We start from the raw sequence: 25,649 nt of genomic DNA on the forward strand, positions 1-25,649 counted from the left end.
AAATAAATGCAAAATTAAAGTCAGCGGAAGCAGAGTAATAGGCAGAATGAAGTGCCACAGAGGGCGAGCTGGAATGATAAATGCAAAAATAATCTCATATCTAAATAACCTCTTCTCCAAATGAGTTGTGTGTATTAATAATGAAACCAAATCATTTCATTGAAACCATCTGGAAAAGTCATGTTTTTTTTAGTTTTTTTTAGCATATTTAAACACATTGTGATTAATTGTTCAAATGCATACAGTATCATAAGTACTGTATTAGAGTAATACAAAATAACAAATGCCATGTTTGTTTCTGTCAGGCTCATCCTAAGCTTGGCCTGAACCCCACAGTGTGAGTGTGAATTAATGCCTTAGGTGCTCTTACTGTCACTGCTGCCTACCACTTATCCTTTGATGGTCATTTATGTAACAACCCTCTCTTAATTGTATAGCTACACCTCAGTTCGAGCTACAGAAAGCTTGTAAAAGTAGTCAGTAGGGTTTTGCTGCCCATTAACCATACATTATTGCATCATCATTACACCAATGTGAATGAAACAGACATCAGTGCTATTTATAGCTTCCCACCTCCCCCCAACAAATCACCAGATTGTCCGTCCATGTTTACCTGTTATGTCACACAGGTAGGTGCAGCAACACTGAGAGAACTATGGCTCTCTATGGTTTGACGTCAAAGTGACCTCATTCCTGCCTTAAGAGGAGCTCTGCTCCTGATGAGCCCTTTCAAAAGCAAGAGAGTCAGAGTGTGTGGCAGTAAAATTACCTCCACAACTTGGGATTAATGATGTTCTCTTTCATATTTCACAGACAGGGTTGTATTTCTCAGTGGAGCTGCACAGAGATAATTAATCATAACTGTCTTTTTACTGAAAACTAATGATCTGGTTCTGCCTTCACAAAAGAAGGAAAAGTCAGAAATAATAGGGGAGTAACACTTTGGCTCACTTTCTGTTTTTTTTAGCCATGTGTTACATCATGCCTCTTTATTTCTCTCTGCTGAAAAATACACACACCACCAGGCACGAAATTCACTCACAGTGTATTTTTCCCCACTTCCACCACACCACTAGAGGATAAGACAAAAACGCACTCTCACAGCAAGCAGTAGAAAAACACTTGACTGAAGTGATCAACATAACTCAGTCACTCATTCACAAGGAAACGCGTTGCTCACCCTACCCACGTACAGAAAGTCCTGCTTCATTTCTTCAGAGGTGGCTGTTATCTAATTGACGCTGATGGAGCGTGAATGGGGTTCGAGTTTGGCTTCACGGAGCAGCGCAACAGACTGAAAAGGTCGCTCATTACCAAGAGTATGTGTTGTTGCATTTAACCTTTAAAAAATGTTCATTAAACCACTATTATTTCCCTGGAATTTACACATTTCTAATTAGGGTCCGGGCAGCGCAGCTGCCAGGACACTATTGTATTCCTAGGAATTCTTCTTCTTCTTCTTTCTTTCTTTCTTTCTTTCTTTCTTTCTTCTTCCAAGGAAGTCATACTTCCCATGGGCGAAAACTCACCAAACTTTGCACAAAGGTCCAGTCCCATGCCAGATTCACTCAACTCCAAGGACATGTGCCCCCCCCTCCTAGGGGGGGCACAATAAGCGTTTAAATTTAAAAACTTTAAAAATTCCTACCAAACCAACGGTAGATGCTACAGTGTTGAAACTTCACCACAAAGTAGCCTTAATACTGCTGAAACTTTTGTCCACTTAAACTTATTACAAATTATGAAGTCCATCACTCTGTTTTTTTCAATAACTGTAAAACTTTTAAAATGTATCTCCTCCCACAATTTTTGCTCAATTGTCACCAAACTTGCTACAGAGTATCTCCAGACCGTCCTCCACAAAACTTGTTTCTCGGATTTTTGATTAAGCAAAAATTGAGCCTACAGTGCATGAAAACGTTTGACTGTAAACAGTACTGTAAACATATACCATCAAATTCTTGATAAATACATTTTCAATCTTCCTGAAAAAAAATGACAATATTCTGGAGTCATGGTTGATGAAGTTTAGCAAATATCAGAATTTTATCTCAAAAACTGAATTTTTGAGAACATTTTGAATTCTGCTCTCATGGGAACAACTGCAGTCAATGTGAGAGTGGAATTTATAAACATCATATTTTCTCTTATGAAGCAAAACACTTATCATTAAAAACAAATCACCAACATTTCCATGCTGTCAAGATGCAATTTATGTATTATCAGATTTTTGTTTAGATGACTGAATTTCTGAAATTTTGACCATTTCATCACAACAGCTGCCCGGGCACTGACTCACCTGAGTGGATAAATGAAGCTACACAGCAGGTCTCACTACCAGCCAATTAGCTCAGCGAGTTAGGAGCTGGTTCTTGGTGTCAGAGGCTGTGGGTTCGAGACCCAGCAAGGGCGATGATGATGATGATGACAGATCAAAATGTCAGTTGTCCTCAACACGAAACACAAGACAATTGTCCTAATGGTGGCATCACAGCAAGCTTCTAAATTTAAAAATCCAAATAGCTTGGACTGGACCATGTGTGAAGGTTCCTAACATCTTAGATTCATAGTAGATGTTTGACAAATACATATCATTATTTTACCTCAAAAACTGATTTTTCTTTTTACTGTGGTTTCAAATCTGCCTACACGACAGTGAATGGCTTACTCAATTTGTGAAGCCACTGTTGAATGCCACTTGTCAATTAGCTCATTGCGATAGACAACGGTCTTTGGTTCCCGAGGTTGTGGGTTCAATCCTCAACTGGTGCAAATTGAACATTATAAGGTCAACTGTCTTGTCTTCCTATTCTCCTGTTTGTTGCTCAGAATTGCCTAAATTTGCCCAAAAGTAGCCCGGACCCGACCCATCGCTGCGCAGCAGCTATAATTTACTATTGACTTTGTGGGAGCTGGGTTTTTTTTGCTTTGTTTTACCACATTGTTACAAACAAGTTTGTTTTCTCCTTAACTTTCCAGGAAATTAAACTAAACTTGAAGCTGTTCCTTGTCCACTCTTATGTTTTGAAAAATTCTCTGATTAAGTTTGAAAATCAACGGAACCTCTCTGCTTCTCTACAAGGCAAGTGGACGCCCTGCTGGGAATGTTTAAGCTCTCCTAATTCTGAATTAATGCATAATTAGTGGAGACATGGTTTGTACTCAACATGCAAAAATGATAATCAATGTTTTTGTTCTTCTTAATTTAGGATAATATGTTAACTTCAAACAACAATGAATCTGCATAAAAATTTATGTCATCAGCAAAAAGGAAAAACTGACAACCAACGTTTTCTTGTAGCCTACATACTTGTGCATTTGATAGTGGGAAAATATCATATATACAAGAAGCCGTTATTTCTCCTTGTGTTGCTTTGCTTTCAGGTCGCTGTGATCGTGGGATGCGAAGGACATTGCAAAAACCCTTTCCAGGGTGAAAAACCAATTACCACAGATACATGTCTATTCCCAGAAAAGCATTAGGGAAACAGCATGGGCTTTCCCAACTGCAGAGCATGGACTGGGCTGATTTACTAACACACAATACCAAAAAGAAGTATTTTTTGAAGTTATTTGAGCATATGTGACCCTGCAGTCCCAGAACCAAAGAGAAAGACTGAAAAGTAAAGGTTTGCTTTCATTTCCTTACAATTAAGAGCAACAGAACATAAAGCACACAAAAAAGGACTTGGACAGAACATGCAAACTTGCACATAGTGTGGCGCAGAGCCGGTGAACCCAAGACCAGAGACCACTAAACATAGTCCCACATTTCAGCCATTTCAGGCAAAACTGCAATTAGGAAAATTTGATTTTAGTAAATGATGTCAGCTTGAAAAATAAAAATGATCTCAGTGCTGCCAGGCTGTCTCTCAAGTATGTTTTACTCAATTTGCAAAAGAGATCATATCAGCAACAGTTACAAATCAGTTATGCTGAGTGACCATAACAGGCAGTGCAGCATATCACTTGTATCTTCTTGATGCATGACAGCTAATTGGCTGCTTTGTATTCAGGCCAGGTTTTTTGCCCCTGTAGCTACAAAGGCTGGAGAGGTCCCTTATGATGGAGTTAATTCCCTCTCCTTCACTCCACTGCTGAGACGTCGGCTACTCCCAATCACCCTGAATGGAACACTTACATACTATCTGCAAGGTCACAGGCTGGAATATTAATGTGCTGATAATACCTAAAGCATAATGACCAAAGACCTCTGTACACCACTATTAACTACACTTATGTAACCATTTGACAGCTTTTTTTTCCTTTCTTATTTTCACTTTATTAATTACAGATGATGACTACCAGAGAGTAATTGATCTGCACTTACTGATGTGTCTTTACCTGAGATCTGCAATCATTAAGTAATAGCTACATCATAGGTGTAGTTGGACAGCATTTTAAAATGTGTAGTACTACATAGGTAAAGGAACAATCTTTAAAATATATTCTTCCACATGAATGGAAGATGAATGGATAAATGTGGCTTCCATTGGAAAGCACCCTCAGTGGTCCATATAACTAGAAAAGCACTATGAGTGTGGGTAGGGAGTATAATGACCACTCAGAGTGCTTTCCATTTATCCATTCACAAAGCACCTTTTCCTACTATACACGAACACAATCTCACACCATGGATGTAACAGGGCTAAATTTGGGGTTCAGTATCCTCCTGAAAGACATGTTGAAATGTGGACTGGAAGAGCCAACCCTGATCAGTGGATGAACCACCACCTGAGCCACAGCTACCACGCTGACACTGAATGTTCTGGATAGGATACTGTTAATTACTATATTATAAAACACAAAGGGGAAACTGGATCACTAGATAGCATATCACGTTATTGTGCTCCAAGCTCTTTTGGCTAAAAACTGCACAACACTCAATAATATTCAGAATATATTTTTCGAAGTCTGCATTTTGGTATACTGTATTGAGGGGAAATGTATCTATGCGGGTTGGAAATATATTGAACAAAAAATAAATGCTCGGCCTCGCGCTTCATGATTCCAAGTCATAAATGTATGCAGAAGCAAAGAAACACAACCGGCCGCCACAGTTTGGGCAGAGTGCACGATAACATCTGCTCTGCATTCAGTCCTAATACAACTTAGGTTACTCGCCTCACGGCTAATTAAATCATGTTTTGCAGGCTGTGTAATGTTAGCCAGTGTGGCTCTAGGGATGTCAGTGTTGCCACTGGTCCACCACTTTCGTCCATCTACTGTATGTCAACAGCTATTGGACATACATATCCACAAGTTCTTTCTGGATTGCCATGAAATGTGGCACAGAAACAATATAGTTATGTCCATTGCAGGATAAACTTGTCAATTTAACAATTTTTTCACTACTTGTCTTTCACAGCAGGTCTACGTTTCTTTTTTTCTGGTGCTAATATACAATAAATCAAAATAGAGAAGATTATAAACTTTTTGGATTTAGCTCACAAATACGTGACCCGTGAGCAGCTAACATAGCTGCATGGATGTGTGAGGCTTTACCTCCAGTATATTTGTATCTGCGCTCTCAGATTAAAGAAGCAGCCAGTAGAACAACAATGTGTGGTTTGAGACGATTGTGGTGGATGGCAAAGTAAAAACTGTAAACTGTAAAAAATCTCTCCCGATTTCTCATTGTTCCAAAAACTTTTTTAGAATAACTTGAAAGATGCCACCACAACATACAAAAATAAACTTCATGGCTTCAGCACTATGAATTATCTTTTTGGTGGTGACGACTGTGGGACAGTGATGAAGTTTTCTTTCCACCCCCACGCTTGGGCCAACGTGGAATGCTTTCCTGAAATCATGTAGTCAGCTGCTGACTTGCAATGCTTTCACTATAACACAAAAGCATTTCTCCTCCCACCTGCAGCTAAACATTTCACTGTCCATCTCTACATCTTTGTAGCTTAGTATGATCTCCATTACACAGTAAGTATGAAACCAATATCTGAGAGCTTTTTGTGTGCATAGAGCAAGGAAAAAGGATGGCAAAGAACAACAGATTGTACATCAGCTAAAAACATTGTTTCCCTTTCTTGCAAAGAGAACAAGTACGTGTTAACTCATTAAATAGTGTTTTTCTTTTCATTTTTAATTAACACAAGGGGACCTAAACCAACCGATAAACTGAACTGAAGAATACGGTAAAATTTGCCAATTACAGTATATTTTTTATTGGAAAACCAGCATTAACAAGAATTCACTTTTATCCTGTTGAATTTTTCCAAGCACAGAGCAGCAGTTCAAGTGTAACAGTTATTCCAGCATTAATGCATTTGTTCAAGAGAATTTCTTGCAATTTCAAACAAAAATTTCAATACTTAATCATTATAAAAAATAGAAACAATTTTCAACTCTAAAATTAAGTGAATAACAACCTGATTGACATGACAAAACAGCAGGTGACAGAGAATGATGACAAATACATTTAAAAACAGTCAAAGACGAGTATCTGAGACACTGAAATATGTACCAATCAATAGTTCTTATATACAGAATAATACCTGCGAGTAAAAACATGAAATGAATTAAGAGTGCATATACAGTAATCAAGTAAGCTACAGTATAGTGAGGGTTTAGGAAGAAATAACTGTGACAGTTCGTAGCAGATGGCAGAGTGCCTTTGCTTCTTTCTTGTGTTGTATGTTGTAGTCATGGATGCAATTATCAGCTGAAGTGAGAGCTCATCATTTATGAAACATGTCACATACACTCCCTTGGACAAACCCTTGATATGTTCATTGACATTAAGTAACTGTTTGGCTGAAAAACACGAATACATGTTTATGTATTCATCATGGTAATGACCATTCCACATTGAAAAGTGTGCATGAAATGAATGTTTGCATTACAAGAGTCAGGCTCTTGTAATGGAATGAAATTACATATTTGAAGGCCAACTTGGACCATGGTACCATAATGTACTGTATTACAATATAAAGGTGTTTATAAAAATCTATCTTGAGCATGATTCACTTTGATAATTAATATTTCACAACCTATAATGTTAACAAACATTTTGAAATGCTTTTCATTCATGTTAGCTACTACAAATTCTGCTTCTTAGTACAGTTGTCTAACCTGGCAATACCTGACCAAGGCGCATCTGACAATGGGTCTGGAACCTCTCCATTAAATGTTTTTCCCCAAAGAGGTGTTATAGACTGTAACAGATTAAAACGCCCTGGGTGAGGTAAGCCTACAACCAATCAGAGCAAGGAAATATGTGGTGTGGGGTACTCCAAGTTTTGGCTGAGGGCCACTGTTCTGGAGTCCTCCGCAGAGGAAGAGAGGGTCATGTTTGTGCAACTGTGGCTCGTGGAGAGGAACACTCTGGCTTTGGTGTGTGTTTCTGCACTGAACAGCAGCTTTCTTGTAGTACCTGGGTGGTGAGGATTCCACCAGTGGACTTCATAATTAACATGATTGGGTGAAGTGGCCAGTCTGATCTTAACCTGAGCAGTGCCTTATTGGTCCTCTGTGAGAGAATAATTAGATGTGTGGTCATGTGTCTTGGACATATTGGTGAGGACCGGGGCACTGGAACAGACCTGTCACCTCACCACCTGGTGGTGAGTTGGATCAGATGGCAGGAATGGCTGCCAGACAGACCTGGCAAACCCAAACATGTGGAGAGCCCACGATGGGGGTTAGCATCTTTAGATCTGATGCCATGGTTTAAAGTTTAAAGTTTAAATAGGACCTTGTGTTAGTGCTGGAGATTGACAGGCAGATTTGCGCTGTCTCAGAAATAATGCAAATGTTGTTATGTTGTTGTGAAGAGGAAGCTGAAGAGGAAGGCAAAGCTCTCAATTGACAAGCCAATCTGTGTTCCATCCACTTATGGGGATGAGCTCTGGATAGTGACTAAAAAGAATGAGATCACAGATACAAGCAGCCAATATGGGTTTCCTGCATGGTGTCTGGGCGCAGCCATAGAGATAGAGTCATGAGTTTGGACATCCAGAAGGAGCTCAGAGAAGAGCGACTGTTCCTTTGTGCCAGAAAGAGCCAGATGAGGTGGTTCATCTGATTAGGATACCCCCGAGCCCCTTCCTTTGAAGGCTTTATGTGCATGTTCAACTGGGAGACCCCAGCCTAGACCCAGGAGTAATTATATATCCTATCTGGCTTGGAGACACCTCAGGATCCCCCCAGGAGGAGCTGGAAAACGTTACTGGAGGAGGGTGCATGTAATACCCTGCTAGCCTGCTGCCTCTGAACCTGACCCTTGATAACCTGTAGAGTATTAATGTATGGATGGAAATCAGTTTGAACAGGAAAGGAGCCAGACCCATCTGTGAGAGTGAATACATAAGCTTGGTTGTACACTCAGTTTCCCTAAAGTAGTCTTCCTTTCCTTAAACCTTGTGCACATTTACAAAACACAATCAAATTACAAAAACATCCTCACCTTCTTAACAAGACACGCAGCATGAAGAAGGGGAAAAAATTAACACCTCAAAGTATGCATAGAGCTACATAGAGGTGAGCCGTGTTTAGCCACCCTAAATTAGACCTTTGCAAAGTAAGAAATAATAATAATGCCAAATACCAATACACAAATGTAGGACAACAAATCAAGTTCATTTTAAGAAATATCAGTGGTTTTTGTACTGTTAGTAAATGTTAACTACACTTTGTTCAAGTTCTCTAGCAACAGTAAGTAGGAATGTATTCTTTAAATGGCCAGTTCACTGATCCCCATTCACTGGATGCAGTATTACTGAGTCGGACTGATGCAGAGTTAGTGCTGTAGCCTAAACAAGTGATGCATGCCATGGTAAGTATTCATACTTGCGCACAGTTACACTAGTTAGCAGTGGAGTTCCTATGTCTGTGTGTGTACTACAAACAATGACATCTGAAATGGGATTATGTCATCAAGTTAAAGTTAATAAACACTAAACAGTTACTTGAGGCAACAAAGATGGTGCATGACCATGGTATCTTTACTGTGTGTGTTGTCACTAAGTGCCTTGAAAGATGCCTATAAATAACTTGAATCAATATTAAAAGGGTGGGTTTTCTGTCAGCTACTGAGAAAACATGGATGAGGCATGTTACCCAGCAGGCCAATGTTAGATTTCTATGGAGGTGCATGTCAGGTTACACCACATCTATGGTGTAAATTCAATACATATGTATAAACCAGGCTTTCAAAGTTAGAAAATAGTTGCAAATGTTCAAAACTGTAACAAAATAATCGATGTGGCTAGAAACCAGGAGTATGTGGGGAATCTCTTCATTCATTATGTAATTTGAGTGAACTGACCTTTTAAATGTCTTTAGTGCTACAAAGTCAAATGTATTATTTTTAAATTAGTACCATTACAGGACACTGAGGTTGAGGTTGTGCATACAGCCTGAAGTGTATATGTCAGTGGTTGCAGATCATGCCCTAAAACTCCAGCTCCTCTGAAAAGGCTGGAAGGGTTTCTTGATGTTGAAGAGCATGAGATGAGGTTTGATTCGAGGGGTTTTCTCAGGTATGACAGCAGCTTTGCTTTCCTCGGTGGGAAATCGACTGTGGTAGACTTCTGGGTATGACCTCTGGAACTGAAAAGGGGTTCACGTATCTTTACTGCGGTGTATAACAGCAGACCTATAACATCTAAATCCTCAAAATAAAACCATTTGAGATAGAAAGTAAGATTGGGTCAAAATCTAGTACAGATGTTACTGGTTCAAAATTGCGGACTTCACGCGTGGTCCACGCGAGACGGCACAAGACTCAGGAATTTTTTTTCTTTGGCGAGACAAGAGGTTTTAATGAAAAGCCTCAATGTGCCAAAACAACCGCCAGGTGGCATCTGTGAGAACGGAGGACGACAGGCGGATGACTCAGTGATCTGTGCAGTAATCCACAGCTTAAACTCTAGGCTATTAAACTAGAACTAACTACTGTATACCCTGCCTAAATCACATAAACTATTGTAATATGATAAAGCCTGTCTTGCTTTATGACTTGATGATTATGTATCACAAATTATGAAGGATCATCTGCGCAAGGCAAAGATGATAGCATCAACAAAACACGTCGTAACACACGCGGCTGTATGGGACAGGCTTTTATTTAATTCAGCACTCACTTTAAGTTAAACACTTTTTAATTCATAAAAACTGCTCGGCAGCGAGAAACGGACGCGTTTCGGCAATCAGCCGTCCTCAGCGTTTTTTGACTTTGAATTTTTTTGGACTGGCACCCGATTCACCCGTTCATACCTTGAGTTGAGCACGCCAGGTTTGCTGATTTTATTTAATTCAGAACAAACCGCTTAGCAAAAATGGAAAATATAGTCTATAATAATTAATTGATCTGTTGTTTGGCCACTGTTTGAAAATAACCCGAATTATGAGCAAATAATCTGATCCAGAGCAGCAGTCATAATCAGACTTCTTCTAAATAAACCTAAACATTCATTCTTTTTTCTCTTCTTCTTCACAGGAGAAAATGAGGTGCGCTGCGCTCACGGACGCGTTGATGTTTTGTGATTTATCTGCTGCCTTGACTCTGCCCTTTATACATGTGCGTTCAGATTAACAATAAGACAAGCCATGGTTGAGTTTATTGAGTTAATAATCAGCATCTTAGTACCTCTGATCCGGAGCGATAGTGTTATGAAAATCGCTACAGTTGAACTGGTCTGGTTTTTAGCTGCTCAATCTCATTGTTTCAAAGAAAAGGGATTGATTTTTATAACGAAATGAAACGAAAACAATATTATATTGATACATTGTTGTAAAAAAAATCCAAAAGAAACGAAAATGAACTAAAGAAAATAACTTTCACACACACATTAAAACAGTGCGATTGGTTGAAAGCTGATAATTAGCCATGTGCTTATAAGCTGATTGGCCGAAACCAAGAACAAAGCCGCGTGAATGGCCAATCGCCATACGGCCGACATGTAAATCAGCTGTTTCGATGGGCGTTAGGCTATATGAATAGAGATGTTAATGTGGTACTTTGCACATAGGCTACTTTCTGTAACTGGAAGAAAAACAGCCAGCTGGAAGAATGTGTTGCCTAAATCTTTTACTGTGTGGGAGATCTCCACCAACGTAGCCGGGGAGAAAGCAAGTGGGACCGTTCTGCCCAGTCTCTGAGCAGCGCACGTTTCACAGATAAGCTTCATAACGGGAGTAGCCTAATGTCAGTAGTTTCTGTTTAAAACATGCTGTTTCAACCGCCCCTCCTCTGTGTCTCAAACGACCCGCATAGGTGGGACGTTTGAGACAAATAACAACATACGTTTAAAGTTATATTTAATCATTTGCCTTGCGCAGATGATCCTTCATAATTAAAAATAAAAAGTCCAGGCCGGCTGCATGGCTGACGGTGTCACCACTCTCATTATCACTGGCTGTTTGTGTTGTCTGTCAAAAAATGGATGAATGAAACGACTTTGTATCGGCCGCGTCTTCTATTGAGGGAAAGTTATTTATCCTATGTTTTATCGCCCAGCCCCAAAGTGACACAGACCCGTTCATTCACAAGAAATCATCCAGCTGCACTCTCAAACAAGGTGCGGAGTGAGAAATCTGCGGCACTACTGCACAGTAGGGGAGAGCCGGGTCGATTGATACACGGGACGATTGATACACAGCGATTTCCTCGAAAACCACACAAGCTTGAGCCGTCAGATTTTGTCACTATGTTCAGCACTCAACACCGACCAATCCTGGGAAAGCTCGTGAAATTACGTCATGCCATTCAAAAGTTATTAGCGCGAACCTGTTTTTTACTACGGAAAGTAAAATGTTACGTGCGGTAGTTTTTTTGTGATCAAAAGTTGTATTGTGTGTTTCATGCAATAATAATATGACCTAACAACAGATGAATTCGTACATAAACAGGTCCTAAACTATGAAATGTCATAGTTTTGAATTTTAGAGGCAAAACAGGTTAAAGTGTCAGTAGTCCCTGCAGGGACGATTGATAGCCTACAGCTGTTTCAAATGTCCCTCACTCCTCCGTGCGTAGTGATTGTGGTCACACTGCGCGATCAATATCTGTATATAAATCACCGTATTAATACCCTATTGTTCTACAATGAACAACAACTGATTTGAATGAACAACATGTAGGCTATTTTTAATAAACACCAGATATTTTTAATGTTCGTGTTTATGACATGAATCAACAGATATTCAGCAAAGTGAGGGGAAAATGCCGAGGGAAAAATGACAATATGTTCAACTGTGTATCCATAAACATGTCTTAGGACAGGGAAATAAGTAAATAAAATGAAAATGCAGTTGTCCAACAACTCGTACAAAAGAAGAAAGGCGAGTTTAATCGAAATGCGGATCTTGACAATTACGCACGGGACAAAAATATTTATTTGACCTATTTATATTGTGAGAAATTATGTGACATTTTGGCAATAACGAGTACACTAGTATGTTGTCTGATATGCTGCATAAAAACGAGAGTAATGACAGTAGTGTAGTTGGTTCATTTTAAAAACACATTTTGGAGATGACGAGACAGATGACCGAAAAAAGAGAGTGAGACGTGGGCTATAGTCTACTGTAGCTGCCGTCGTTACATTTTGTCATTGAAAAACGAGGCTACTATATTATTTACTGTCTGCAGCTAGTTCTCCTTTCATCCTCTTGTATTCTGTATCATGAACAGCGCCACTCCTAATCGCGGCTATCAGGCTGTCAGCATTGTCCCCAAAACGTCTGAGCAGTATTTAGTACGGTGCTGCCACCTAGAGGAAAACAGTTGTGGTGAAAAGTCACGCGATCACGCGATCCTGCAGTGCAGGAAAAACCCCGCAATTTTGAACCAGTAACATCTGTATATGGCTGGAACATGTATGACCAATGCACAAAATTGAGGACATGGTTGAAAACAGTTGTGGAACGACTGTAAACAACTATTTTCAAATGAAAAAGCTCAACCTGCTAGTAAAGTTAGTAAACGTCCTTAGATTGCACAATATAAATATCAGCTTGTACATGACGTACGTTCCTGAATCATATCTTAACCCATGTATCGAATCGTCTTGTATTGGAGAGATGCACACCCCTAATGATATCGACGATGACAGTCACCTAACAATATCGGAGCTTTACTAACTCCCTTTGTCTAAACTCCCATCGCCACCACCAGTGAACAGGTAAAGTAAATTAAAAAGAAAAACCACACCCACCTATCCATCAACACAATGACGCAATAAGTGGAGCCCATACAAATATATTAATGGACAATTCCGGGTAAATTAAACCTTCGGGCTATAGTTCCCTAATATTTTAGGTCTGAAAGAAGGATTCTGAAGATTTTCTTTTTAATTGCTCCTGTTTTGCAGTAGTTCTGTAAATAGTTCTGCTGAAGAGAGAGCAGCAGATCTACAGCTCCTCTGTAGAGATTGTTTTGATATGTTGTTGTGCTATCCCTGCATCAATAAACACCCTTAAAACTGAATATGGACATCAGTATGGATTTGTGTTGATGCGTCACGGATAAAAGCCTACCAAGTCTCTAAGTGGCTTTATTTTTGAAAAATACCGTAGTCGCTACACATATGCCAAGTGTCACCTAGTTTCAGCCCCTTTATCTGTTTGCCTCTCTCCTATTTTCTGTGCTTTTACACACAATATTATATATTTCCAATAAGGCTGTACTCACTGACACATTTTTTTGGTTTTGTTGACAAATAATGGAACAAGTATGAAATAGTGACTCAAATAGTCACATTAAGAAAACATTTTAACCAGCATTCACTTTCCAGCCATTTTTAACCTGCTGCTCTGTCCTGATTAAATCCTAATTATATAGTACATCAGCTGACCAGAACACCATATACATAATTTCAAGATATGTTTTTTGTCTACACAGTACTCGCTCATTGTAATTCATGTCAGCAGCGTGCAGTCAGCACAATGAAAAGCATAGTGAGGTATGCCTGGAGGGAAAGCCCTGCATTGTGCCTGCAATACTGGTGACTGATAGTACAAATAAATGCTTACAATGTATTGCTTACAAAGGAAGTTCATTTTGGTGACTTTAAACAGGCACCTGATATTGGCTCCAAATCTAACTGACTCTAAATTTTAACTATTCCATGCATTCCTCTCTAAATGGCATAGACGTACCTGTTTAAGCCTTTTCCTTTTGTCCTTGGCAGGGAGTTCTTTGTCTGCAATCAGGCCCTCTAACAGCTCCTGCAGGGGGATCTGAGTACCTATTACCTTCTGCTCCTCGGACTCCACCCTGCTGATGTGCTTACAAAAAGCTGGAGATGAGCTGAAGTCTGTGTCTGAACCCGCATATTTAATCTGATGGAAGACACAAAGGAAAAGCGTTTCCATTAGGATTAATAGCTTCAAAATTGGTAGGAATATAGAGTTACTTTTTAAACTAAGAACTACTTTATTTACATCGCCATTACTGCCTTTACAGATATTCACTTATGAGCCGATAGAATTCAATTCATGGCAAAACTTCAGCATAGGTCATGCATGTTTCTGTTATTGAGCCTAGAGTCATTGATGTAAATTATGTGGGAATAAAAATAGTAACACCTGGACACAAAAGCGAACACAGCGAAAGTCTTAATGTAACAGTAGTTACAGTGCTGACATATCGGTTCCACATAATGGTTAACGGTCTCCTTGATTACCAATAATTGCTTGCAGGCCTGAAAAAAACAAATTGGTTGATCTTTTGTAAATAGGAATCTTTTGTTCAGGCTACATGGTGGTTATCGTTTGAAATCCAATTTACAGTCCTGAATTAAGATAAAAACACATTTTCCCATTCACTGTGTGGGATGTGCAGGCTTATGCATCCAGTGTTGGACTCAAACATAAAATTCAATCAGGCTTTCGTCTGTAGGCCAAACAATATTGAACACAGACTGTATTGACAATCTCGTTTGACTTTCTGATGTGCCCGCTGAAATTAAATACATGCACATATTCAACTGGGGAGAAGAGTTAAAGAAAAACCCTCAGGACCCCTTTTTCACTCCCTGAAAGCAATTAAGAGGTTAGGCACAAAACACCAGAGAAATCTGTGTCACTAGGTCTGTCTTCCTAGAAGTTCTGGGGCCATATTCATTATAGAAAACTAACTAACGATTAGTCGACTAATCGCCATAAGTGACGACTACTGGTCGACCAACAAAATCTTTGGTCGGGGCAGCCCTATTATTTATATTGTTTCCAATGGCAACAGTTTTATACAGAGCCTTGCATGCTGGCCTCTAGTGCAGCAGCGACAGCGCTGTTGTTTAATATCAGATTTGGATTTTCATGTTCATGTTTATACAAAAATGCATGTAATTACACCATCATGAGGAGAGCTTTTCATCTATCTGAAGTAGCAAATTTAATTTCACGATCAACCCACAACAATGCTGCTGACCAGCTGCACTCTCACATCCGTTCTTGTTGCATCTCTCTCAGTTTACCATAGAAGAGAGTCACAAGAGTAAATACAGATGGGACGCTAAATCCACAACTAAACATAATAACAGGACATTTAGACCCTCAAGCTACTGACCAAAACAGTCCCCACTCTCATTAACAAAGAAATGAATATCATTTATGGATTTTTGTGACTAAGTAATATCTATATCTACTAGTCACTCTACATTTCATTCGGCATATTTTCATTACAGGTGATGCGTAGATATAGATTGATACACATGGATTGTAGGAGTGAACAGATGCCAGCAGTATGTGATGCAAAAAGCAGCAGGAGCTTGTTTAATTTGTTAACAAACAATAAGTGAAAGGTACTGACGTGGACTCTTTTGAGATGAGACAGGTGCTCCTCAACCTGGCGACGCAGCCTGGAGGGAACTTGGAAGATGGTGTTGTGGTGCTCCATCATAAAGGTCACCAGTTTGGTAGCCAGCAGCTCGTCCAAGTCCATCTCATCTCCTGAGCCCAGAACGCAGTTTGAGAACATCTGCACCATCTGGACAGAGACAGCACAACAGACAAATGGATTAAAAACCAACTACAAGCTGTACTACGAATTAACAACAACTCTTACACTCATGGAGGTGTACACAATGTGATGAGCAGCTGTCAAACTAATATGAAGCAACAAGCCCTGGGTGAGAGACCACATTTGTGAAAGAAAAATGTTCTATGCACATAGTGTTTGAGATTCTTTTGACCCTGGTTGCATTATCTTAGACAGCATTATGCATATTTAATATAATCTGAGTCAATAAAATATATTAGATGTGTCTTCTCAAGAGTTGTATCTAATCCTTTTCTTGTAAGGCATAAGAGCAGAATATTTATTGGAACCAATCCTCAACTCAAGATTCACTTCACTAGATATTTTCAAAGCTGTGACCCTCCTCAGTGAGAGCAGCTTGTGTCGTCGATCCAAGTTCAAGACTCGGGTAACATGATGAAATTATACAATAGGCACCGCTAAGTAGGTGAACCTTGAGTTTCTCTTTCAGGTAAATGGAAAAGTGGTCCCAGACTTTCGGACTCTGCTGTATCTGTTCCCAAGTTCAATAGAGAAGCACAACATGCTCATGCATAATATTCAGTTTTTGCTGGCCTACAGTAAAGGATGACCGTGACATCCAAAATATCCTTGATATGCATAAGACACTGGAGAGGGGGAAAAGTAAAATATATTCCTGGTACAGTGTACTCTTTCTGATGTTGTAGTTTTTTGTCAACAATTATTGTGTAAAGTTTTCTTTTTTGTTTTACATTTTCAGTGACTTTATTTGTGGCATTTTCTGTTTATATTGTAAAAACACCCTGGTTACCCAGGATAGTATGCTCTGCTGCTTTCAGTGGAGGGTATTTTCTAGTGTGTCATAATTCTATGGAGAATGATGCGAGGAAGTGTTGTGTCTGGAAAGTTTGAAGTGAACGTGAAGTGGATCCCCGAATACATCATACTTGATTTTCATCATGAATAATGTTCACTTCATCTGTAGCATACGAAATGTGTTGAGAAGGGCAGAGAGGAGAAACACAAGTAAGCAAAATAATCATTACGTCAACCTTTTCCCCACACAGCATACAAAGCATACATTTTGTCGTATACAAATCTATATCTAAAGGAGTTATATGTTATTTTTTGCTGTTTCTTGCTGGGGGCAGGTACAGCGGGCCACTTTCGATGAGTGTTGAGCTGGGCCAGGGTTAGCAAGCTAATGTAAACAGAAGAAAAGTGAAAGGAACAGAAGCAAAACATTTAACATTGGTATTGTTTTCAGTTGCTGGAGATGGCTCTTGTGAAGTAAAGGAAATAAGTTTGATATAGAACTTGTAGTAGAAGTAGTACTAATAGTAATAGTAGAAACAGTTCTTTACTTATCATACACAGCTGCTAATATTAATGTTGGTCATGTAATTATAGAAAAAGATATATATAGCTCCTTTGCTATGTCTTGCTGTCTACCATACACAGATTCAGCAGGTTCAAATCACCTAACAACTTTTTTTGTCCGTTCCTATAATTGTGCTGCAGCCTTATAATCTCACAGGATCATAAGGATTTTGGACAGACACAATTTCCCACAACATATCTGTGTCCCAAGGGCTGCACATTTCATAACAGAGAGAATACATGAAAGGGGAACTTGTACCAGTGTGCGGGTTGCAACAGTGTCATTAAGTGGAGGCAGATGGGGGTTCTGGCAGACCCGCGCCATGAGACGCAGCAAAAGCTGGAGGCGTCTGCGGTTAGGCGGCGGGAGTAAGAGACAGCTGGCCTGGAGAGCCTCCGTGGCCACCTCCTCCTCCTGTAGCAGACCTGCAGAGATATGAAGAAAGGAGAGTCATGATCCTGTGGGCAAACAGACAGTCCAGACAATATGAACACCCGCAAATGTTCATCTGTACAACGGAACAAATATTAGAAGCTGATCCACATTGGGGAACTACTCACTAAGAATGTTGACAAAGACTTCGTATAGATGGAAAGTCAGCAGTGGTTCTTTGAGCCTGTGGAAATAATCGGCCACTGTTCTCAGCACATCTCTCTCGAAACCCGGGTACACAGGCTGTTTGGTTTCATTGCCATTTGGCCCTGAGGAAAAAGACAAATACAGTTGGTCTTTGTGCTCCTAACAGGGAATAAACAACTGTAACTAATACCCAGGTGATTGTATGTGCAAGATCAAAGTGATACTGTCAACTTGTCTTTTTGTTTAATTTACAGACTTAACCAACTGAAAAGACTGAAAATAGCAGGTCTGCTAATGACTTTTGTTTAAATTGGAGAAGAAACAAGAAACACAGGCAATGTTAAACATGTACTTAAAAATAGACAAGAATAGTTGTGTAGATTTTTTGTTTAGTCAAATTAACTTATAAAACACACACTTACACTCTCTCTGACACACACGAAACCTTAGAGATTAAATTAATCCTGGACTAGAATATGAACCAACTGCAAACCATGACACCTACTGTACTCCTCCAGGGTGATAAACATAAGATATTTTAAAAGTGTATGACATTTAGGTAGTTCCATCTGCTATAGCCACAGTCCCCTAAGCAGATGGTGTTTTTTTTTTTTTTTTAACATTAATGCTCAGAGACGGGGGGGAAAAAAACAAACTATACTCACATTTAGCAAGGCATTTCATTGCTGATACCACCCAGTAGGGCATGTCCTCTGGAGATGCAAAAGGAAAAAGATGAGTCATTATGTTCTTATGAGCTTCTGAAAAAAACAAGTTGGTCTTCTAGTATACGATTAATGCTTCATACCTGCTTTGTTCTCCAAAATGACTATGCCCGTCTTATTAACACTGAAAACATTGTGAACAATGTGCTTTCCATTCACATGTGTGGGGTTCAACACTCCATCCAATGACTTGAGGCCCAGCACCCTCTGTAAACTAAAACAACAGACTTGTTGAAAGTAGAAAGTAATGGAAAGCACTAAAGTTTCCAGTAATGGAATATAGTTACATACTGTGCAATTGTCATCGATTTCCAGATGTGGTCCACTTGTTTTGGAGTAATCTCCTTCCTGCGTATGAGCTTGCATTCATTGACATCTCCTATAGCCACGCTGTGCCTTTTATTCCACAAATCTGAAGTCTGTTAAAAAAGACAGGACAGGAAAAGTGTCTTTTAAATTTACAAGGATGTAGGAAGATATATTGACTTTAACCTTATAATCAACAATGCTCCTTGTTTGTGAAACTAACAAGATGACAGAAATGATGATGTCTTGGATAAAGTTTTAAGAATATTGTAAATGACAGTTCAAATTAGCCATTAAAATAATACACTTTATAAGGGAACTATACTATACTTCTCTAATAATACACTTTATAGGGGAACTATGCAACTCTAATAATACACTTTATGGGGGAACTATGCAAATCTGGTCACATCTTCGCTGTTTGTTAACCCCCCCCCTAAAAATCATTATGCCATTTTCTTTCAAATAAAAGTGCGTATTCTCATAGGACAGGACCTGAAATAGCTTTATTTCTTGCTCACCAAAACAGAAGACTTCAGTGGTGCAGTGTTTTCCTGTTGGGGCAATTCTTCGTAGTCATCCCAGCGGATGAGTCTGGGCAGGTCACAGCTTCCTTTGAACAGAGGTCTTGCAGGAAAAGACTTCAGAGGAGACATTGTGGGGAACCTGAAAAGACAAACAAAGAGCACTAAGCTGGGCAAAAGGGCATATTGAAGATGTAGCAACAATGCCCTGTAGTATTTGAAATGACAACAATAACAGTGCATGTTCACAAAAAAAAAATACCTGTACAGATGGTTGTTGTCTTCAAAGTCTTCTGTCCCATGGCGTCCTTTGATATCTTCAATGACATGGGCCTTGAGGAACTTTCGAAGCAGCTGTAGTGTCTGATAGCGGGTCACCTCAGGCCCAAAGTTATGGTTGTGTCTTAGTAGCTCATGCAGGTAATCTACAGCCTCGGATCCTGTGAAACTGCAATCAAAGTAGCGGAAGCTTGCCCAGTGCCTTCTCAGTGGCATGCCTCCACGGAAGAGTTTAATGGTTTCATTCCACTGCATAACAAGGAGAAAGACAAGAATGAGAAATGCTGTACACTAGGGGTGTCACGATTCTCCAAATCCTCGATTCGATTTTAGGGTCACGATTCGATTCGATTCTCGTTTTTTTTTCTTTTTCTTACAGCACAGAGGCCTATGCTATTTTCAGACTAGTCTTGTCTACGATCATTGGTTTTATTCATCAAATGTTGTACAGTAAATCTTATTTCAAAAGATGGGATACATATAAGTGATGCAATTTCCATAATGTATCACATTAGGCACTAATGGTCACATTTAACATGCCCCCAAAAATCATGATCGTCGATCCTCTCTTTGACTTCGATGCTCGAGACCATGACGTAATTTCGATCGATTTCGATAAAAAATCGAAATCGTGACACCCCTACTGTACACTGTAGAGAAATATCAGATATAGACATTTCCATTGGTATTAGTATTTGTGTGTTTGCAGTGTCACAACCCAATGCATTAGATATGGCACATAAATATTTGCAGTAAAAAAAGTACCTTTGCAGTAAAAAAAAAAAATAAAAAAAAAAATAAAATGCAATGTTGTTGTAATATAATCTGAATCTTTGAAAAGTCAAACACAGGATCCAGGCCAAATTGATTTGATTCTGAACAATATCTCATCCAAGACAAACATTGTTAAAGCAGAAGTGAGTGATATATTTGTGTTAATATAAGTCTTAAATAGTTATATCTTCCGACAGCAATCACTTACATAGAGTGTTTGGACTGAAACACGGGTCTCTCAGTCCCTCTGCTCTGCTCTGAGCCGAAGAGAAAACATTTATCGTATCCTACAGTTTTTATCCAATGAGGAGAGAGAACGGCATGCAGGGCTGTGTGTGCAGCCAAGGAACGCCGTGAATGTGGTGACGTAGCGACCAGGACTGTTATGGTGCGTTCAAGGAAACTCGTATTTTTCCGACCGTGAAGTGGTACCAGTTCGATCTGGTACGAGTTCACCGGTCGGAAGTTACGAGTGGCCGTTATAGTGACTTTCACCGGTAAAACAGGTCGGAAAAACAGAGTGGGTTGCCTGGAACGCTACAAAGTCGTAAATTGTGACTTGAAGCTGTAATTTACGATTTCAAAAGCCTGCCTGGAACGCAGCATTAGCGAAAACGACCGGATCACTCACTTCTGCTTTAAGTAAAAGTGTATTGTTCAAAACATAGCATGCACCGAAACAACTCAAATCTATTCTGGTCACAAAAAGCTATAAGCAGTATCAGAACAAATTGAACATGATCTCTTTATAGGCTAGTGCTTTAGAGGGTACTGGGGTTGTAAATTATCAGATCTCACAGAGTATCCAGGTGGGTGTAAAGAAAAATGAACAAAACAGATAAAGGCAGAGAGACAGAGGGAAATAGGATTAAGATACACAACATCATTACAACAGGACGAGATGAAACTGGATAAAGCAAATGCTGCTCACTGGTCTGAATCACAAAAAGAGCAAAACATGCAGTGGGGGAATAAATATAGAGAAACCAAAGCCAAGAAACAGAGCCTTCGTATCATTATTTGTGACAGCAGTGTTGATGTGTTTAAGGACAGCAGGTGGAATATGTTTTCTCAGAGTTTATTCTCCCAGATAAAAAGTTAGGCATCTCTGAACTGTTATGTACTTATGTAGCCTACTACTTTTGTTGTCTGTAAGTTTCATGTTCTGTCAGTATTACATGGTATTAATATAAGATACATTAGTTGAACAGGGCAGAGAGCCAAGGGAATACAATAGCTTAATAAGACATAATTTGACAGGGAAGGGAAAAGACAGCACCTGAGGATTTACGTATGTGTCATGTGTTTCTGACTTGACCAAGTGAGAAATACAACTATTCTCTGGACATTATTGTTTCTGTAGAGCAGTGGCAAACTCAGTACCACAGTGTTTCCAATTCACTGGTTGTGATTAGTTTTGACACTGAGCAGGCTATAAGACCTTTTTCACTGTGAATATTTTTGACATGTCACAGAAGGAAAAGCACAACTCCATTTAGCTGCCTCTGCTTTGGTATTGTTCAATATCACATTTTAATGGGGTAGTTAAAATGAGCACAACCATCAGTAATGCCTGCACTAAGGCTATCTCTCAAGTTAAATTACCCGTTATTAAGATGCCTATAGACACAATTCAACCCTCCCTGGATAGCTCTGTTTTGGTACTGCATGAACAACATGATTACTTAAGAGCCAGTACACTGGGCATATGAAAATCAAAGATTATGATGTGTGTGACGCTTTTACGTGAGAAAAAAATGTTGTAAAGTAGACTATACAACAAACTTGTGAGTCAGGAAAACAATGGAAATTTTATTCCATTCCACAAGAAGTAGCCTAGCTTTTGTGGACACTGTGTTTTTGAGTTGTGGTGCCTCTTTAACTCTCAGACTCAGCAACTAGTAGCTACGTTTTGACACATGCGACCGTTAGCTACTGTTATACTTTAAACAAGCTAAAACTACTATTTGAATGAACATTATTGCTTTCACATGCTAATGTGGAAAACGTCAATGTAACCTGTGGTGAGTTTACGGCCGTGTACCGAGACCCAGGAAATAAATTCTTCCCGTTTGGACCTTTAAAAGTTAACGTAAGTTACAGCTTTTAATGTCAACTTCACCGTACGTTACCAACAGACTCACCAGCTTCGTCGCCCGGTATGGACCCGGTCCGATGACTTTACCTTCCATTCCGAGAGTGAAAACCTGTTTCACTTGTGTAAAAACATTGAGATATAACTTGGATAAGCTTCCGTGAAGCTCGTGCTGTGGGCAAAAATAATATCAGAGGCACTGAGCACAGAACGTTGCTGAAAACTTTGAATCTCCTGCGTCACAGCATTGGAATGACGTGATTGGACAAAAGCGCGGATCACGTGACCAGCAGGAATGCAGCGTTTAGAACGTCTCTGGCGTTTATGAATGGATGAATGGATACGGTGGCACAATGCTCACAATACAAACTGCCACATTAACAATAACGAGTCCTTTTTCATTTGCAGCTCTGCCCTCCCCTGGGTTAAAACGTTTGTTGTAGATCCCTTAATACAGACTTGATAAAGTCCTACAACCCCACTGCTTCAGTCTTGGTCATACCTACAATTTGACAAGTAGCCTAAAATAGGTAGGCTACTAATTATTTTACCTTTAACATAACATGACTCTGAACCAACTGAGGCACTGACTGTCTATAATCTGTGAATAAAAAGCTTAATTGGATATCATAAAAAGCAAATAGAACCCTTCATTGAACAAGGTATGCCTTTGACCAATTAATCCCATGATTCAATAGCCTATAAAGAATTCACTGAACTAAAAACGGACAAGGACATATGGACACATTTCTCTTCAATGTATTTTTTTGGACATAAAAGGTCTTATTTGTGGATTACTTGTATAACATGGCTTGAAGGATCAAAGAGGTTGAGGCAGCCTTGCTTTGTAAAGCAAAGCACACTCGAAGGACAAGCAGCTGGTGACATGATATTTTAACCAAAGCCACATTAGAGGTTTCTGGATAGACTGCAATCACAACAGGAAGGTGAAACAGGAATTACTTGACTAGGAAACACGAAATAATTGCAGGCATGACCTTCTAAATCTGTGGAGGATCTGTGTGTTGAATAATTGAAGCGATTCATAGCTGCGCAGAGGATGACCGTAAGCTGCTTTTCAAAATTGAAATAGGGCCTACCTGGGGTACAGATGCAGGTTGTAGCCTACAGTTTTTTCAGTTAACTAGGCCTATATGTTTCTTTAGACAGGATCCTGTTCTCACAAGAAATTTGTCACAACACACACACAAATTACCCCAGACTTATTAATGTGTGTATTCATTTGTAAATGTATCACTTTTTTAAAGTATTTTTTTTTCTCGAAATAATAGGCTATATGATATCCAGTTCCCAGTCTGAACAGGGCAGTCAACTATTACCAGTGGGATCACTTTGAAGGAGTAGCCTATTCTCCATGGAGAATAATGGCTGAAGGATGTGTGGGGAGTACAGGGAGATAAAGAGCCTAATTCAGGAAGGACACGCTCTTTCAAAACATATGGGAAACTGTGCACCTCCCTAAATCTTTTTTTTTTTTTTTTTTTTCATTGCTATGAACCCAAACTGATAATAAAAAATTCTGCAGTAATCCATCAATGCTGCAGATATGTCGTGAGTTGTTTCATGCCCCTCTTAAGCATCTGCTGTAATACTCAGAGCACCTCAAGCATTCCCATTGAACATGATGATTTCCAGTGACAAAGAGTCAAACTAGTTTTATCCAACAGGCAATAATAGCAATACTCTTTTCTTCCATTTTGTGGGCTGAAGCAAAGGGGCAGTGCAGATGTTTGATCAATGAGAAGACAGAGCTAATACATCCACACCACAGAATTACAGAGGGACAGCTGAGTGGCACACTGAAATGAACTCTGACTGTGGCAGTTCTGTATCAAAATGCACAATGTATGATTGCACCAGTAATGATGTCTGGCTTCTAGAGTATTATAACTGCTGTAACAAAGAGTCCATAACGACCCAGGTTATAGAATACACCTCCTGAACTGTGTTCACATTACTGTAACATAACTTGTTACATTGTTATGGCATGTGTTATTAAAGCAAGCATTATGGCTGAAATATATGAGTCAAATAAACACAGAAGTCTTGTAGTATAGAGTAGGGGTGTCTGGCTCAACCGCAGTTAACAAGGTGCATGGAGAATCCAGGATACTTGAAAAGAGCAAAAGGCTCCATTTGCAACAAAAGAAGACAACTTTATTTGACCGACGCGTTTCGGCTAATAGCCTTCATCAGGGTCAGCAGCCTTTTCTTGTAGGTCAACAAACACATAAGCCAGGATATTAAATGTTGTTGTTGTTTTGGTAGCTGACCTTGCTGACTCAGATTGCTAACAAATTTGGACACATAAGGTATAGCAAATTTAGACACCTGTTGTTGAGTGAAAAAGTATTCCTCGGATGTGATACATGCCTTGATTTTGCTTGATATAATCATTGAGCCCTCTGAAGGTCATGAGCCCGATTAAATGAAACATGTGATCTAAAAGGTGCTCAATTTGATAAAGTCAGTGATGGTTCCAACTTCCACATTCAAGCATGGTTACAATCCATTTCAAAACAACATGTCCTGTCCTCGCCTCTCACCTTGGCCTTGACCTCTAATTAAAAAGTTGTGAAGTTGATGGAAGTTACCATCTTGATAGCAGATTAAGAGAACTGACTGCATATAGGCTACTGCTGTCCATACAATATTTTTGTTTTATTGTCTAAAAATACTACTTAATGATACCTAGCCTATAGACTTGATCAACAAAGTAAAGCCAATTAAAGTCATGTAATCATAATGAACACCCCTTTCCCAGCTGTTAATTGTTGTTTTGTAGCTTTGGCTTTGTCGTGTTCATTGTCACATAAATGGCAAGTTTCTTGCAGACAGCATCATATTTCTTCCCACTGCACCCTCAGAAGAGTCCCAGGACCTGCTGCAGAGAAGTATCACCACTGCACCACTGCCTGAAGCCACACATTCACTTCATGCTGGGGATGGTTCATTTCTGTTGATGTGCAGATATTTAGTCTGATGGCCAAAAAGCTCATTTCAC

The 25,649-nt window shown here is 39.5% G+C and overlaps 1 protein-coding gene across 1 annotated transcript; it reads right to left on the reverse strand.

Moving 5' to 3' along the window:
- Nucleotides 1–9,349: 9,349 nt before the first annotated feature.
- Nucleotides 9,350–22,796, reverse strand: LOC310999114 (DEP domain-containing protein 1B-like). Its single transcript, XM_083989438.1, has 11 exons — nt 22,674–22,796; nt 19,739–20,004; nt 19,474–19,618; nt 18,938–19,065; nt 18,730–18,860; nt 18,587–18,634; nt 17,903–18,043; nt 17,601–17,767; nt 15,773–15,949; nt 14,119–14,301; nt 9,350–9,567 (listed from the first exon to the last, which is right to left on the reverse strand). Exons 1-11 carry the CDS (start codon nt 22,719–22,721, stop codon nt 9,403–9,405), a joined length of 1,599 nt encoding a protein of 532 aa, XP_083845564.1. The 5' UTR covers nt 22,722–22,796; the 3' UTR covers nt 9,350–9,402.
- Nucleotides 22,797–25,649: the final 2,853 nt, after the last annotated feature.

Source organism: Trachurus trachurus (assembly GCF_905171665.1).
Source record: "Trachurus trachurus genome assembly, chromosome: 16".
Classification (NCBI taxonomy): Eukaryota; Metazoa; Chordata; class Actinopteri; order Carangiformes; family Carangidae; genus Trachurus; species Trachurus trachurus.